Below are 18423 nucleotides of genomic sequence, written 5' to 3'. Positions count from 1 at the left end.
CCTCCAGAACACACAAAAGTAGTTACGTGTTAATTTTTAATTCTGTATGCAGGCTTTAATATCTGAAATAGCATATTAATATTTAATGTTGGGTTCATGAGAATTTGTTTTGGTTTGTTGTTCCTTGACTGAAAGCCTTTTATGAGGTGTGCTATAAAAAGTTATCTAAAGTGCCTAAAATAGCTTGCTGGTCAAAAAGAAGGGGCAGAAGTCCTTAGAGACTTATTGATCCTTGTGCAACGAATATTTACAGGGGCATTCCTTAACAAATGCCAGTAGTAATGACCTTCAAAACTTCTGAAATTGTCTATTTTGGCCTCAATGTCTTACCTTAGGTGCAAATCCATCAATAAAACCTATGAATGACCATTTAAGGGCTTAATATCAAGCTTTACACACAGAGATATCAACAGCTGAAACTCTGACAGGTGTTTTTTTTTTTTTTTTTTTGTAGTAGACAATCTAGGCAAGCTGTGCATTAAAATATTGAAATACTGTTTCCCTAATTATCATTCTGTGGCGGAAAAAAACCAAAAGGCTTTAGAAAGAAGCCAGCCTCAGTGATGGCACAACTTTTGTATTACATAGCTGCAAACAGAGAAATTATGTCTCAAATTTTTAAATTTATTTGTTGCAATAATACCAATATGGCTCACAGTACCTTATGATCAAATTAATTAAGAGGGCTATACCCTCTCTTATTTCATTATGATTATGTGAATTTCATGAAAAATGAAAAATATAATTCAAATTTCTGCAAGAGTGAGGGCATGCTTGCACGCGCGTGTGTATGTGTGTGTGTGGGGGGGGGGGGGCGGGGGGGAATAGGGGAAATACCATTTAATTTTATTTAGCTATAAAGTTAGAACAAAAGAATTTCCAAAAACAGCATGATTTCAACTGAAGACATGGAGGGCAAGGGTTAGGTGGAAGTGCTCACTGCTGCGTCTCTCACTGTTTCTAATATAAATGGTTTTAAAGATACTGCCACTAGGGTTCAATTTTCCACAATACATCTTACATTTAAAGCTACTTCACAGTACAAAGTCATAAGGACTTCTCTGAAGGACACAAACTGTCCAAATGCAATCAATTGCTACAAGACAAAAGTGTTGGAGAATATAATAACAAGGGTATGGTTATTAATTAGTGCCTTTTCAGGCAATCATATTAAGTCCTATACTATGAGGCACAATATGAATAATAGGAATGGGGATAATGTATTCCATTACTCAGTATTGCTTAGCCTATTAAAAATATACCAGAAACAGTCAAACTCCAGTGCCCACTGCAATAAAAGACTGTAAAAGACTATGAAACATTATTTGAACATGTTGACATTTATACATCCCATAGCCTCTCCACTACATCAGGCAAGAACTAAAAGCTATTTGAGACTCATTTACATATAAGCCTCCAGCTAGTTAGGTTAAAGGATGCCTATTTTGTAACTATTACTAACCATACCATTTATTGTAATAGTGTCATAACTGTTTTTCAAGGATGTTGTACCATGAAAATAATTGCTGCACATTTCCAAACACGTTATGTTTGCATGTAACACCCTAGCAAAATGGCAGACTATGGCAGGTTATAGATAATGTATGAAAAACAAATGTATTCCTTCAGTGTCTTTGCAACACATGAACATCTCATTTACATGGGCTTTCCATTCTTGCATATTCATGGATGTCTGTACCCTTGTGCACCTTGCATTCATAAAGCATGACATTCTCAAAGTGCACTTTTTCGGCAGTCAAAAAATACCAGTATGTTGTAGCTTCATGCTTTTTTGCACCCATGGAACCAGCTATAGGTGTTATTAGGGGCTTATTTTAAAAGTAGATCCAGTGCTTTTTAGGTGAAGCAAGTTCAGGTAGATAGTGAATTATTCATGCCTGACTTCAGCATGGTCCAAACACAGAAAACCTTCATACCAGACGGCATGCCAAGCGCTCACGCTAAGGACCTGACACATCCTGTCCTTTCTTTTTCCCACTTTCCCAGCATATTCTTAATATAAATAAATATATAAATAAAACTTTAGGTAAGGTGAAGCAAGCTTCAGATTATTTGGAAAAATACTGGTTTAGATTATTGGAAAATGCAACAGTAACAAAAGAATCCAGTGGGACTGTGAGTAAGGAAAAGGAACACAGTCTACATGGGGAATTTTCTGAATTTTTGGTATCATATATTTGATATATTTTTGAGATCTCTGCATTAGTAATATCTAGGTGCAAACGGCACTACTTTTATATCTAATATTGTGAGTGCTGAGAAACTGCCAAACACACTGTCAAAAGTTTGGGCACATCTGTTTTTTCTAAATGTCCTTTTCTAAAATGTCCTGATTCTTTGTTGGTTCACAATAACTTAACCGTTGTTTAACTATATAGTTTGCCATTTTGTCTACTGCAGTGAGGTAGTGAAAAAATGACAAAAGCACTCCCTTGGGAATGAAGCCATGACAATTTTTATCCTTGTTTTGATGTCAGTACATATCAGCATTCATACCTTTCTGGTATTTAAACCGCTTTTGGGTAAAAAATATTTTCAATATGTGCTTTTAAAAATAGTTTGGAAAAAGAGAACTGTCAAATCATTATCTTGGCACAATCCACTTTTCTTACCAAAGAATTAGCGTAGATGGAGATGAACACTGCAAAATATAGGTGTGCCCGAACATTCAAGGGCAGTGTATTTTTTTAATTAAATTCGAGGTTTAAGAGTATGATGACAGTGAGAAATCCTCCCAACACATACAAGTAAACATGTTTTTAAAGTCCCAAAGTTTCCCACACAACATGACCTGGCAATTATGCCTCCTACTGAACTAAAAAGTGATACTTCGATATCATTCAGCATACTAAGAAAGGCTACTAAAGTTTCTTCAAATATCAAATATCAGTCAAAGTCCTGTGTGATAAAGCAGGTCATATATGGTAGATGGTACGGTATGGTAGTCACACATACAGTACTCTGGATTTATAAAATGAACTGACACATATTACTGTCACTAAAGGGAAGAAAACACCAAGAAACTATTTGAACCATATGAAACTATAGCCTAGTTGAAGGCTCTCCAGCTCATATTTGGTAGAGCCAGAGCACTGCAAAGCTTTATTGCTTTCCATGTTTTAAAACACTTGATTGAGCAAATGTGTGACATGATATGTTAAATGAGCTGCACTGGAGCACATAAAATGCTAGATGGTTCATGGCTGTGGTGCTCCAGAAATAAAGCTAAGCTGGATCCTGCATTGGTAGTACAGCACAATTCTAAAAGAAATGCACACCTGTACCAAGGTTAACTATGATGCTGCATTAATTGTTTTGTCTTGAGAACTACAACATTTTATGCTTTATATCATGTTTTGTGTGTTTCATTCAAATTCTCTCTCTCTCTCTCTCTCTCTCTCTCTCTCTCTCTCTCTCTCTCTCTCTCTCTCTCTCTCTCTCTCTCTCCCTTGTTTTTGTCTTGTTGCACGTTATCACGTAATTATTTTCACTGCTAACCTACAGCTCTACCTGAGCTGCTGTTCTCTGGTTTGCTAGCACACACTCTTGTGCCTCTGGAAATAGGCCTTTTCTAAAGAAAGTATTTGGAGCAAGGAAAAGAAGGAGAGAGAGTGCTCCTGAGAGCAAACCACATCTATAAAAGATAGTTGACAGTTGGTTTGTGAATGTTGTAAGAGCCTAGTCCCTTCTGGACCCAGAGTTGGTGCCCAAAAACACAAAGTGCTGAGTCATGCCAATTCACTTATTCTGGGGTTGTATTCCTGCTTTCTTTGTCCCATCCCTGAAGTTGTCAGCATGGAGAAGTTGATTCTGATTGCCGCTGTATTTTGCTAAGCCCAATGAAGTCCACCCAATACGCTCCAAAACCAAGCACATTTTCAGCATTTAACGGGGCTGCATGCCACAAAAGAAGCCTCTGCAGTGTGACAGGATATCATAATATCTCAATTTGAGATGGACTGCATGATTTTGGCAGAAATAAGGACTATTGTCTGTAAATGCCTATGATTTCTCAGCACTCACTCAGAGAAGCCATCAGGATTCTCATAGAATATATGCCTCCCATTTTGTATTTAGATTACAGCATGTATATGCTAAACACATTATATTTCAGTCTTTTGTAGAATGTAACAGCAAAGGCAAACAGCAACTCTATTACAGGTATGTATTTCAACCTATATCAAAAGTTTAGGTTTAATTCACAAATCATAAATATTAGTAAGACCAGTTAAGTCAATCACTGACTTGTATGTACATTGAGTGAACACAATAAGAATGCAGACCTTAGGTCACATCTGTAAGATGCCATCTATTTTAGGAACAAAGCTGTATATTCTCCATCGTTCTCTTTTTATAAGTGGCCTGTTTCTGCCAGCAGAGGAGGTGTTATCCAACTATTTTATTTATGCATTTATTAATATATGCTGACATTTGCAAGTATATTTCTAAAGCCTAGCATGCAATGTCCATGAACAGTGTCACTGTTATATAAGGAGTTAGCCATGATGAAATTAGAGCAAAATGATTTATTGTTATTGTTATATTGTAAATGTTTGCATACATATGTTTAACATTTACTTGTACATTTTACTCAACCATAGTCCAGAAATAGGCCACATGTGGTCATATGGTGACTTATTATTCACCCCTATATGATAGGTTTCCTTAAGGTTTTGGTGCATATGAATATACAGTGGCATGAAAAAGTGTTTGCCCCCTTCCTGATTGTCACACTGAAATGTTTCAGACCAAACAAACTTAAATATTAAACAAAGATAACACAAGTAAACACAAAATGCAGTTTTTAAATGAAGGTTTTTATTATTAAAGGAAAAAAAATCCAAACCTGCATGGCCTTGTGTAAAAAAGTGATTGCCCTCTAAACCTAATAACTGGTTGGGCCACCCTTAGCAGCAACAACTGCAATCAAGCATTTGCTATAACTGGCAATGAGTCTTTTACAGCTCTATGGAGGAATTTTGGCCCACTCATCTTTGCAGAATTGTAATTTGGCCACATCAGAGGGTTTTCGAGCATAAACCGTCCTTTTAAGGTCATGCCACAGCATCTCACTCGGATTCAGATCAGGACTTTGACTAGGCCACTCCAAACTCTTAATTTTGTTTTTCTTAAGCCATTCAGAGGTGGACTTGCTGGTGTGTTTTGGTTCATTGTCCTGCTGCAGAAATCAAGTGCGCTTCAGCTTGAGGTCACAAACAAACAGGCCGTATATTCTCCTTCAGGATTTTTTGGTAGACAGCAGAATTCACGGTTCTATTTACTACAGCAAGTCTTCCAGGTCCTGAAGCAGCAAAACAGCCCCAGACCATCACACTATGACCACCATATTTTACTGTTGGTATGATGTTCCTTTTCTGAAATGCTGTGGTACTATTATGCCAGATGTAATGGAACATAAACCTTCATGTTTTGTTTCGTCAGTCCACAGAGTATTTTCCTAAAAGTCTTGGGGATCATCAAGATGTTTTCTGGCATAACTGAGACAAGCCTTTATGTTCTTTTTGCTCAGCATTGGTTTTTGTCTTGGAACTCTGCCATACAGGCCATTTTTGCCCAGTCTTTTTCTTATGGTGGAGTCATGAACACTGACCATAACTGAGGCAAGTGAGGCCTGCAGTTCTTTGGATGTTGTTGTGGGGTTTTTTGTGACCTCTTGGATGAGTCGTTGCTGCGCTCTTGGGGTAATTTTGGTCGGCCGGCCACACCTGGGAAGGTTCACCACTGTTCCATGTTTTTGCCATTTGTGGATAATGGCTCTCACTGTGGTTATCTGGAGTCCAAAAGCTTTAGAAATGGCTTTATAACCTTTTCCAGACTGATAGATTACTTTGTATCTCATTTACTCCTGAATTTCTTTGGATTGCAGCATGCTGTCTAGCTTTTGAGGATCTTTTGGTCTACTTCACTTTGTCAGGCAGGTCCTATTTAAGTGATTTCTTGATTGAGAACAGATGTGGCAATAATCAGGCCTGGGTTTGGCTAGAGAAATTGAACTCAGCTTTCCAAATATGTGATAAACCACAGTTAATGTATGTTTTAATTGGGGGAGGGCAGGCAATCAGTTTTTCACACAGATCCATGTAGATCCATTTTTCCCTTAATAATAAAAACCTTCATTTAAAAACTGCATTTTGTGTTATCTTTGTCTAATATTTAAATTAGTTTGATGATCTGAAACATTTAAGTGTGACAAACATGCAAAAAAAAAAATATCAGGAAGGGGGCAAACACTTTTTCACATCACTGTATCTTTCAAAGTTGCACCTAGCATAATTAATGAGAGCATATCTGGCCTATGGGGCAAGACATTAAGGACCATCAAAATTCAATCAAGAACACAGAGGCTTTTCCCTCAAATTATAGTAGAAGCGATACTAGCACATAGAAAAAATATCGCTGACAACAGAGGCACCCCCTGCTAAAAAAAAAAAAAAACAAGTACTCATTACAAGGATTTCATACACACCATGAGTACAAAGCAAAATCCCATTTAGCATATTATTATTATTATTATCCCTCAATAAATTGTATAGTTAAGCCTAAAATAGCCTAAATACAAGGTAAAAGTACAAAGTAAAAGTAAGGTGATACTTTTACTACCCTGGCATGAGCAGTGATCCTGTGTCAATATGGAATATTTACTATTTTAATTCAAGTCTAGCAGAAGACATGTATTTGTGACTCTAAATTGTGCAGTTTGAGGAGTTTAATTAAACTAATTTGCAGACCAAACATGCAGTCTTTTGGCTGGTATACTATATGCATGAAGAGTTAAGGTTCTCCTGTGGTGTGGAATTTGTTGGGGATTTACATCTTTAAGCAAGTGGTCTCAATGGTTGCTAAACACTATACGGGGAGCAGCATGATTTCTGCAATGAGCCTTCAAACCTCTACGACATTAAGTCTAGCACATCAAAAGTATGTCATATCTGTAGTGGTTTTAACACTTTAATAAATTGTCAGTCATAGTAGATAAGGTTAATTGGGGCACCACTCTGATTAACAGAGAAAATTAATTCATTTTAATTAATTTATTAATGATTAATAATTCAGTCTGATCTCATGAAAGTCGTAAACTCGACAGTGTAATTATAATATTGCTCTTGACTAACAGATATAATAATTAAGATATGTTTATTGGATAAACAGACAGGAAAACATGTATAAACATAACTGACTAAGATTCGGCTAATGGCCAAGTGCTTAAGGTACTTGACTTGTAATTGGAAGGTTGCTGGTTCAAGCCCCACCACTACCAAGTTGCCAGTGTTGGGCCCTTGAGCAAGACCCTTAACCCTCAATTGCTCAAGTTGTACTCAGTCATAATTGTAAGCATCAGCTAAATGCAATAAATGTAAATGTAATAACAGAACGAAAAAAAAAAAAAGTGTGACAGTGACCAACCAGGCAGTAGGCTTATGAAACCAACCAACAAAGGACACTTATTAGTCAAAGGAGATTCATAGTGACAGGGCATATAAAAGTATAACAGGAAAAACTTAGGAGAGAAGCAGAAACTTGTGAAACAGCCAGAGGGAGAACTAATTATAGGATTGAGGAGGTTGCATTGCACATGGGAGGAAAGAGTTACTGGTCAAATTTTGATATATAAACAGTAGCATTAATATTGATACCAACTGGTAACGTAAATGGGATCAAACATGTCAAACTGTCTGGGTGGCACTGAGAGACAGTGCCCATGTTCTATCAAACCATCTGGACGGTACAGAGAGTGTGTGCGTTTTCCTTCAAACTGCTTGGATGGCACTGAGAGAGAGTGTCCATTTTCCATCAAACCATCTGGATGGCCCTGAGAGAGGCCATTTCTGTCTCAGTGCTGGCTCAACACCGCTTGAGCGATGTAGGCCAGTGATGATGAGACAACTAGGCTTCTTGATCTGTGGGATTGGATTTTTGAAACTGCCTTGATTAGACAGTCCTAGGTCTTTTCAGGTAGGCCTTTCAGATGTAGGACTTTTGGATGTCAGTAGTCATGTATCCGCCCTTGCTTTTGACTATGATTCTGGAATAGTTTATCGCTGGCCATATGATGAAACATGTCTCAGTGAACACAGCAACACAGGTGAGTTTGCTTAATATCAGCTGTGATGAGTGAATTCTGATGAACACAGATAAAGTCTAATAAATTAATAGGGTAACATGAAATTTGAGTCCATTCTAACCACTTTGCAAAAGGCAAAAAAAAAAGTTTGAGCATGAACTTCCCCTCGCTTATGGTTTGGGGGGGAGGGGGGCAGTTGTCACTCACAGACCCCCCCTTCCCTGCATGTCCTGTCCTTCTTCCCACTTCCTACTTGCCACTGACCAGGGGGATCGAACCTTTATCAGGTATATGCTGTAGAAAGGGCATGCCTTGGTTCATGCATATTTGTTTTCATGATTGGGAGAAAGAACTCCTGACATTCTGGTAAGATTCACTACAAATCAATTCAACAAAGGAAAATAACCACATAAACAATTAAACAATTTTGTACCTCCTTGGTCCTAGAATGAAGTTTACAAACAAAGTGTTAAAGCTTAGGATGGGTGAGCTGATTGGAGAATCAATCTAATTCCTTTCCTATTTTCTTGACATTGCAAAAAACTGACTTCAATATACTGTCTAATCAGTTCATATAAAATTTCTCATAAACACAGTTACGAGTGGTTAACAATTTGTTTACACTAAACACGAGGTAAGCAACAAACATGAATCAATTCTGAGAAATAATGCAGCTTAATAATGAACAAATAATGAAGAGAATAATGAAACAATGGACAATAAATGTCAAATGAAAAAAGAAAACAGTTTGAAGATTATATTAAGACACCCATACATTACTGGCTGATTACCATTTAACATCATAGTAGGATAGAATGGAAAGTACTTTGTGAAGCTGTGGTTCCTGGTTCCTATCCGTGGTTCAGGGATGAAGGAAAACCCACCTTCATCAGTTTCATCAGAGGGATAATTTGTAGTCTACTTTCACTACATAACTCAACCGTCAAACTATCACGGTCATAATACAGCTTGAGGAATTCCATTTTACAAAAGTTTATAAATTTAGGCAATCTAAACATGTTTGCACTGAGAAGTTTTATTCCTGAGCAGAAAATGCAACCGTGCTTTCTGAATAGAAGGCAGTCAGAGACACAGGATGTCCTAGGGGTTCACAATTCCAGCATGCATACTGAACAATTATAAAAACAAACTGGACATCTAGAAGTGTTCCTTTTTTGCATCATTCAGCATTGCGCACCTTTTTTAGGTATGTAAATTTACATTACACTCAACGTATTAAATATATAACCCCCAAATTCCCAATTCCAAAGAGCATCCGTTTTCCAAAAGTATGTTTGCCCCATGCACAGTCAGCAGATAATGGCCATTCAAGAGAGAGGCATTATTGGATCCAAGCCAGGTTTTAGCCCCTGACCTACCTGGTGGCATTTTATAGATGTCTGAGAACAGCAATCCCTAATATGAGATTCTACTTCTTTTGAGTTGAAAGGCCTGTTACCATTGACTGGTATTGCAAGTTGTATAGATGCATGAACACATCCCCGTATTTATTAGCAGCAAAAAATAATTATACCAGAGTAACACGCTCAATATGTTAAAAAAAAAAAAAAACCCTGAAAGCTTGCCTGGAAGATATCCAAAGATGGAACATCTATAATTGGGCCACAAAAGGCAACACTCTGGTTTTTGTTTGTTTGTTTTTTTAATGGAATTTGGAGAATTTCTTTTCTTTTGAGCTAGCTCTCTAGTTAACAAAAATAATGAAAACAAGTTTATCTCTGAAATACCATCAGTGGCAAGTATGAGACTGCTATCATAATCAAAAAAAGGCAAGCAACCCAGTGGTAAAGGGCACCCTGAGCTTTGTAGCATGTATTGATAGTAATTCCTCATAATACCCAGGCTCTTGAGTTGTCAGCCAGGTTGAAAAGACATCACTGAAAGTGTCGCTATGATGGAGCTACCTTTACGGCAGTGTTTTCATGCTGTTACTCTGACAATGTGGACTGACTAACAGCCTCAGGCAACAATGCACTAAGCATACAGTCAAGCATTTAAAAAAACTCTCAATTGTAGATTCTGCAGATCCTAAAATCATGCATTCCTATTTCAGGTTTTGGTGCTGAATAGTTCAAATTAGAGATCAACAAAATAATAAATAGAAACAGTAGATGTTATTTTAAGAGCCATAGTGACACAATGCCATAAAGCTATCACTACTATGATGAGTCCAACTCGAATGTTCATAAAGAATAAATATAATTACCATTTACAAATGTGCATTTTGAAAATATGATCTCAGCTAGTCAATCATATAATTCATTAAACAAACAAAATGAAGAATTTTCTTCCTCTGTTAACAATCAATCCGCTATAATAGAGCACCAAATTCAGTTGTAAGCGATGGTGTCTGTGAAGGGGGCTTTATAATGCTTTGCAGGAAACTGTAATTCTCAGACAAGACAGACAAGCTGGGTTTAACAGGCAAGAAAGTGAAAGCATCTATCATGCAATTAGAAGTGGAAATAAAGAGTACCAGAGAACCACAAATAAATTCAAAGTGCTTTTTACATCACCAGGCTTGAGATGCATAAATTACTGAATTTTCCCATAACTAACATTTGCAGAAGCTGTATTTTTAAAGGTTCCATAATTTAAGTTTTAATGGGATTTTTTGTTCCTAATGAATGATAAACCCCCTCAACACATTCCCCCCTCTCTCTCACACACACATAGAATAGCAAGCTCTCGCTTAAAAAAAAAATGCTACAGGAGGGGAATGAGTTATTTGTACTACAATAAATTAAAAAAGAAAAAAAGAATCAAGTGTAATGCTTAAGATCTGAATCTAAATGTGCTTATTAAAAATATGGGAATCACAGAGCAATGACCTGTAGAGCATGGACTACACCAGTTGAAAAGCCACATGAATGGGAGCATGAGAAAGTGACATTTTTACTAGGGTTTCCTATAGAGACCTTTCTAAAGGATTAGTTGTGTTAGCCAGAGAGTGTAAGGAACTGTCATGTTGGATGGGACGTATTAAGGCAAGCAGAAAATGTTTCATATCAGCAGAAAATACTGTAATTGATTATTTATTTAATTATTGTTGTGTGTTTAAATTTTGTAAATATATAAACAATTTTAAAAAAGCTATGCTAAATTTTACATTCCATAGGTAAACATTCCACCTTTTCCACTTTTCACTTTAGCCTACTTGCCATTCCACTTCAGCTGACTCAGAAATGAACATGAAGATGGTATAATTTCTGCAGTTTCCCCCTATTAAACACAATGCTAAGGAAATAAATAAGTAATTAATTAATTAATTAAATAGTGGACTGTTTATTTTAGAATGGCCATGGCTAATGTACATTATAATTGGCTGGAACCATGGACAATAAATCTTCATATGGTTACATCAAGGACGCATAGACTGTTAAACCTGATACACTGCAGGGTACTGGTGTATGAATACTGTCAATATAATGTCTATTTAGCATATATACCAGTTTATTTATTTAATATATTTTATGAGAGAGAGAGAGGGTTTGTGAACAAGAAAATACTACTTTAATGCCTGATAAATGTCATCCAAAATGTCTCAGTACCATATCTTAACATGCAAACCTGATTTAAATTAAATGACATAAATTTGAAGATAATTATTTTACACACAAAACTCTAATGATAAATTTACACACACACACCCACACACACCCACCCACACACACATTTTACAAAGCAAACAACTAAGAGTTTAGACACAGACATCTAACATAAAAGGAAATATACATCAAAGAACCCATATAGCAAGCACACAAATCATGCATAAGGAGATCACAAAAACATCACTCAAAACCAAGAGCATACAGCCATTGTTCCATAGACCTTTATATAATTTAACTGAAAGAAAAATAGCATGCTATTATTATTATTTTTACAGAGGTCGTTTTCACTATGTCATGGACTATAGGAACAAAAAGTGCGCCGCAGATACATAGGCAGACAGGATGACTAACAGATGGCCTGTCACCTTACGCTTTTGTACATCATATCATAATGCTTAGTTGTGCATATCTTCTTTCACTCAGACTTCATTGTGCAATATATGAATTTTCAGTGCAACTCTAGAAAGTAGGGCCCATAATACTATATGGTTGTAATACTACAGAGCAACCCATAGTATTTTGACCACTATGACTCCAACAGAACCCTTGGGAACATATTTATATGTCATCCACAGAACCCTTGGGAACATATTTATATGTCATCCACAGAACCCTTGGGAACATATTTATATGTCATCCACAGAACCCTTGGGAACATCTTAGGCAGGCTTTTCCCAGTGCAACATTCATGCAACTTTAGTTGAAATTTGCCTTGGTAGTTGCATACATCTCAACTTCATGAAATAAGTTTCATGAAATAGCCAATCAAAACGCTTGTATCACATTACATAATCATGTTGAACAATATTATTTTGAACAAATTATTGTACCAGATCAAAAATGAAATCATCTTGAAAATGAAAATCTTGAAAGATTGAATTTATGCATGATTGGGAGATTTTCATTTAGTCAAAGTTAATGCTTCTAGTTGGATTATTACTATAGTAGGCAGGTGTTTAATAGATGTGTGTGTGTATGTGTCAGCATTTATTGTTAGTCCAATGCTAACTTCACAGCTTGCCATTTAAATTTTGTCTGTCTTGGCAGCCCCTCATTTTACAAATGTGTGTTCCTCAGTGAACTCATAGTGCTTCTTTTATCCTTCATGGTTGTTTTTTATGCCTTGCTTATTATAAACAAGACATAACATATAAAAACAAAGGACACAGAAAAAAAAAATTACGGGCATGACACGTGGAAAATTGGACAAAATAGTACAAATGCTGCAAATATTGATAACAGATTACAGCATGAAAAACAATGTAACAAAAATTAGACTTGCTAATTTGGTTAAGTAGTAGAGTAATTAAATATGTTGCAAGAAACTTTGTTTTTGACCTGCTTCAATTAATTGTAAAGTTGTATGGAAATAGTGTTGAACTCAACTCACAACATACTACTACCTGCATGAAAATTTCACCATTCAGACATTTGCATAATTCAGGTTACAATGCTAATATTGTAATATTGTAGTTCAGTATTTATTTTTAGACCAGGGCTTCTCATTCTGAAACACCCATTACATGGTCCACATTTGAACTTAGCTACAAGGGCCTGTTTCAGGTAATACCTTGGCCCAGGTGTTTTAGGATGTTGGATAGTGCAAAAATGTGGAATGCCTGTGGATTGGATTGAGAAACACTAATATGGTGGTAATGTCTAACAAAATATATAATGAACTGCTATGTCCAGATTAACGATTGAGCTCTATTTTTAATAAAAAATTTTTTTGATAAACATTAGTGGTATAGAATGTGGCTAATCAGTCATCACTGGAATGAGATTGGCTAATCATCATAAATAATTACAGACTAATTATGTACGTGAAATTTATGTTACATTTTTAGTAGCTTCAGTATTTCACTAATGATCTAACACTGTTATTTTAGGTTTTTAAAGAGAACAAACATTATCTCTGACATATTACTGTCTGAATACTTGGCAAACCTGGCAGACCAATTTAGTCCAATTCCCAAAGTTTTAATCAGCAAATATCAATTCTAGGCATGGATTCAAATAACATTTCCTGATATTAAGCATTCAATATAAAGACGTTCCTAGAAGTGAGGGGCTTTTACAAAGCTCTTCAAGATGTCAAGCACACCCCCACTGTTCTACGCTATGTAGTTTCTTTAAAAAAGGTCAAAACAACCAACATACTTCCTCAAAAGCACAACATAAAACTTTAAAATGAACAGTTTAACAGTGCTATGAAGTCTGCTCTTATAGACCCTGCTTAAGATCATCTGTCATTGACATCTAGGCTATTTAACTGCTTTTACCTCAAATGCCATATATCTAACTGGGTTTGTCCACTTGACTGCATGTTGATGTGCATAATATCACTTCAAGGAACATACTTTACTCATAGAGTAATTCTTTGCTCATTTGTTTATTTCACATATCTTAAGATTAAAATTTGTAAAGCTTATTTGAAAGGCCATTGAAAAGAATGTTACAGAGACACTATGTGATGAGAATGTCATGTGTGAGAAATAGCTCTACTGAAATAAACATATTAACAACAATCTTCCTCCATTTTCATGACTTTTTCTCCTAATAAAGTATTAGTGAATATTTGATAACAAATGGTAAATCGGATCAAATTTACATTTTATAATTCAAGTAAAGCCCCAATGAAACCCAAGATAATCTGTCTATTGAAAATGATATATGATGGATATGATGGATTTCACTTTTTAAATATTATAGAAGCTTTATGGCTTTCTTTATACATCCTGGACTGCACTATGCTGTATGCCACTCACACACACACACATGTACACACACACACCCCCACACACCCACTAATACACCCACCCACACCTACACTTGCACACAAATGCAGTGCATTCATCCCATCCTGCATCAGTCACATTAAAAACTGTTGCTTACCTCTGCAAATAGGGACTGGGAAATCCCATACTGCTGTGTTGCCAGTATTGGTCACACAGGTGAGTTGGGGATGGCCATCCAACACATAGCCTGTTACGCAGCTGTAGCGAATCTTGTCCCCTACGTTGAAGCGTGTCCCATATAGGATGCCCTTGGGTGGAACACCTGGGTTTCCACAGGAGCTGCTCTGTAATTCTAGAAAAGAAAAAGAAGCAGACAATGTAATCAGATATGTCACTATCGTCGCATTCTTATGAGGTATGGACTTATTGAGTATGAATTTCAATAACTAGATAGTACAAAAGGTAACAAACAAGAAGAAAGACACTATGAAACTAACTCATTTAGACAGCAAGATGTTAACACTACAAAGGTTTTGAACTGAAGGCTAAAATTTACCCTTGTAGAAGCTGCATTACTTTTATTATAATACTGGCATAATGGGCATAAATAACATTCCTGTTGTTGTAGGAGTTGCCCTGTTGGGTGATAGCAGTAGGAATGGTACATTGCGTGCTTTTCTGTGAAGCCTAGGAAACAAGCATGTTGAAGTCCCTCACAGCAATGTCATGCTCAGGTTACCAGCAGGAGAATGCAAACTACAGGAAGTTTCAAAATGGTTGCGTGTGGAATTTAAAATTGTGAGCATGTTAAGCACAAAGAATATCATGATGAATATACTTGGCATGAACACCAGGATGCAAATGTTCTGCACAGTTTGGAAACCTTGGTTTGTATGTGGTACAGTCATATTTTCATTCAAACCCAAGTCCGAAGAGGTTATCTTGAAGCTTTAAAAATTTTTTATGTTGAAATATTAACTAATTTCTTCTTTAATGTTTTCTTCATTAACTTCTTCCTATTCTTTTGTGCAACATTTGCAATATTGTATGATATGATTCATTAAAGATGATTAAAACATAACAAGTATTAGTGCACTAGTCATGTAATTGAATAAGTGTTTCCTAAATCCCCATTAGCTATTTTGCCATGTAAAAGAAAATGAAGATGTTTGTACTTTGGTAAAACCTTTAGCTTGGCTGCAGTGATCAGTCATGGTTAGGGGTGACAGTTTGATCGCTCTGCCCTATACTTCCAGGTCAAATCAACTACCACATCTTACACCTATCCAGCATTCCCTCATTAAACATTATGTTTCAAATTATATCAGGTGCAGAAAACAAATGAGAGATTCTTTAAATGTAGATGTTACAGAATATAGAACATGGGCCCCCCTTGTTTAGGCATGTGCCCTGCAGCACAACTGCCACATTTTAATACTACGAAAACTTTGAACACTTGACACTGAAAACATTTAGACAAAGACAGTATGGCAAATTATTTGATATAAAAGACTTCTCTTATGTTAATCAAAAATGGATAATTTAATGCTGGGCATAAAGTCCCAGATGAAAAGTTCCCAGGAACACAGAAGTCACTACTGCAGTGGATATGAAAAACAGCCACATCAGAATGATTAAATAAAAAGCCTAAATGTGATAATTCTGTGTCAGCAGAACAGGCCTTGGAAGCCTACGAACGCTATCAATTTTGCAATTTAGAGCTGTGATGAATAGCACACATTCCCGATTGAGGCTGATAGGAATGCCAATGAAAGAGAAGGAAATGTAACACAAATACTGCTACTATTTATATAATATCTCCATTTTTCATCAATATCTATTCTACACTAACAGATGCCAATGTCACAAAAACAACAGCAAGCAAGTTATTCCCTACTGTTCAAATATATATAAAAACGGTTATTTTTGCATATCATCTTTGTGAAATCAACAGTGAAATTGTTTGGAATTTGCATAATCCTTTCTACTGATTCTAGCTATGATTTTGTAAAAGTTGTAAACCTGTTCAGTATCTTCTCTGATTAGTTATACTTCCAGCACATGCTCTAAGACATGCTTCGGGGACAGTTTAGCCTTCACCTGGGCCCCCTCATCACTTCACAGTAACAGTTAGCGCTCTAGAATGACAGGAGGATAGCACGTAAGCTTGCTTATACCCACGACTAGCCCATCAGAATCACTCTCAGCATTGTCATAGAGAGCTACAATGAAGAATCACTGTTTATGTCCACAATACAGATTCTATATGAAAATGCATCAAAAACACTTACAAGCTTTACAAACCTGATGAGTTTATTTATAAGTTTCACAATCATAAAAAGCATTGTGCAGTTAAAATGTAAATGGTATATGAGTAGATTCATATCCATGAATAGTACCATTATTCTTCATAGCCAAATAAAAACAAAACACAAAGAAAAAGAGATAATTATACTCAAAACAGTTCAGTGTGTCAGTAGAGCTGTGCATTCTAAAATGGCTTTTGTATTTCTCTAATTCAAAAAACTCCCAGACTAATGAGATAAGGCAAAGACTTCAGAATATAAACAAACATTTTTAGACACATTTCACACTGTCTGTACTTCCAAATGTAAAATTAAACCAGACACATAATTCAGAAGACCTAGACAAAGGCATCTGTTGGGTTAGGATGTGATTTATTATCTGTGGCAGTGGTATTCATGCATGCAAGTCTTCTAGCACAATATGTACCTTAAGACTTGGACTCAGACATTCAGAAATCCACACTAAAGCACAACTGCAACCCCATGAATTCCAAAGTGAGTACAACAGGTTTAATACTAAACACATAAAAAACAGCTCATAAACAAAGCAAAAAGCTTGCTTTGTAAGTTTACTGACTACACTACTGTAATGCAATGAAACTAGCTCATATTAGGCTCCTTAGTCTTTGTCTCAGGAAAAACAATCTCAAAACAGAAAAGCTAAGCCATACACTATAGTGAGAGCTAAGAATCCTTCAGAGTGAAGGAACTTTAAGTGATGTTCCCGCTAAACATAAAATACCACCCATCTGTACCTGGTATGCAGTGTTCACCCTTGGGTTTGACAGAGGTTGGAACAGGAAATGGGCTCAAAATGAACATGAACCAATACACACCCCCAACAATCACAGCAATAAAAGACAAAAGGTGTGTGTGTGTGTATTCAAAATAGATTTGTCAAGACTATGGATCTTAAATGTAATGTCATAATTTATCATGTATACTTCTTTGTGCTGTATTAAAACACAGCTATTAGTGTAAATCAATGTTATATGAATGTTTCCCCTACATCATTTAATTCATATTTTACATCAATCTCCTTTCGGTCTTCGCTTTAAAAAAATTACTTGAGCGAAGTCCTTTCAACTGCAATTCTTACCGAGACAATTTACTACACACACACACTTACTTTTTCTCTCTCTCTCTCCCCAACCCCCCCTCTCCCCTCCGTCTCTGTTTCTCTCTTCCTCTGTTATCTGTGGGGCCATGTTTGGGCATGCCATCCATCTCTGTCTGCCTGCAACATGTGCAGAGATATGCTGGACCTTGCCAGGACTCTTCTTTGGTGACATGGCATTTTCCACTCAATGTTCCATCTCCTGTGTTAGCTAATATGGAGGCCATCGATTGCATTTGTGAACTCTGATGTACTTTGGGCTGTTCTATTAGGCTGGAGCTCAGCCCCTATAGATCAGGACAAGAGATATGTCTGCAGTATAAAACTCTGGTACATCAGGGTGTTTATCAAATTTACTATAATAAACTGTGTTATAGACACTATTGTTTTAGATTCTTATTTTCTTTTTGCCATCAAATTAGCTTCTCGGATGTCTGCTTACAGTCCTACTGCATAAGTGAAAACTGTGAAGTAAGTCTAGCTCAGTGGTTAAGGTGCTCAACATGTGATCAGAATTTTGCCAGTT

General features: G+C 36.4%; 1 protein-coding gene across 5 annotated transcripts in view; it reads right to left on the bottom strand.

The window, feature by feature from the left end:
* csmd3b (CUB and Sushi multiple domains 3b) overlaps window positions 1-18423 on the bottom strand; it is a 313558-nt gene that overhangs the window by 207815 nt on the left and 87320 nt on the right. For all 5 annotated transcript variants that reach the window (XM_027011676.2, XM_027011678.2, XM_035529342.1 and 2 more), the window contains exon 4: window positions 14632-14826. In XM_027011676.2, coding sequence (XP_026867477.2) covers window positions 14632-14826 — 195 coding nt within the window. The remainder of the gene's footprint in view (window positions 1-14631; window positions 14827-18423) is intronic.

Source organism: Electrophorus electricus, chromosome 8 (genome assembly GCF_013358815.1).
Source record: "Electrophorus electricus isolate fEleEle1 chromosome 8, fEleEle1.pri, whole genome shotgun sequence".
Classification (NCBI taxonomy): domain Eukaryota; kingdom Metazoa; phylum Chordata; class Actinopteri; order Gymnotiformes; family Gymnotidae; genus Electrophorus; species Electrophorus electricus.
Note: the sequence above shows the minus strand (reverse complement) of the source record. Positions and strands in the feature narration are given on the sequence as shown.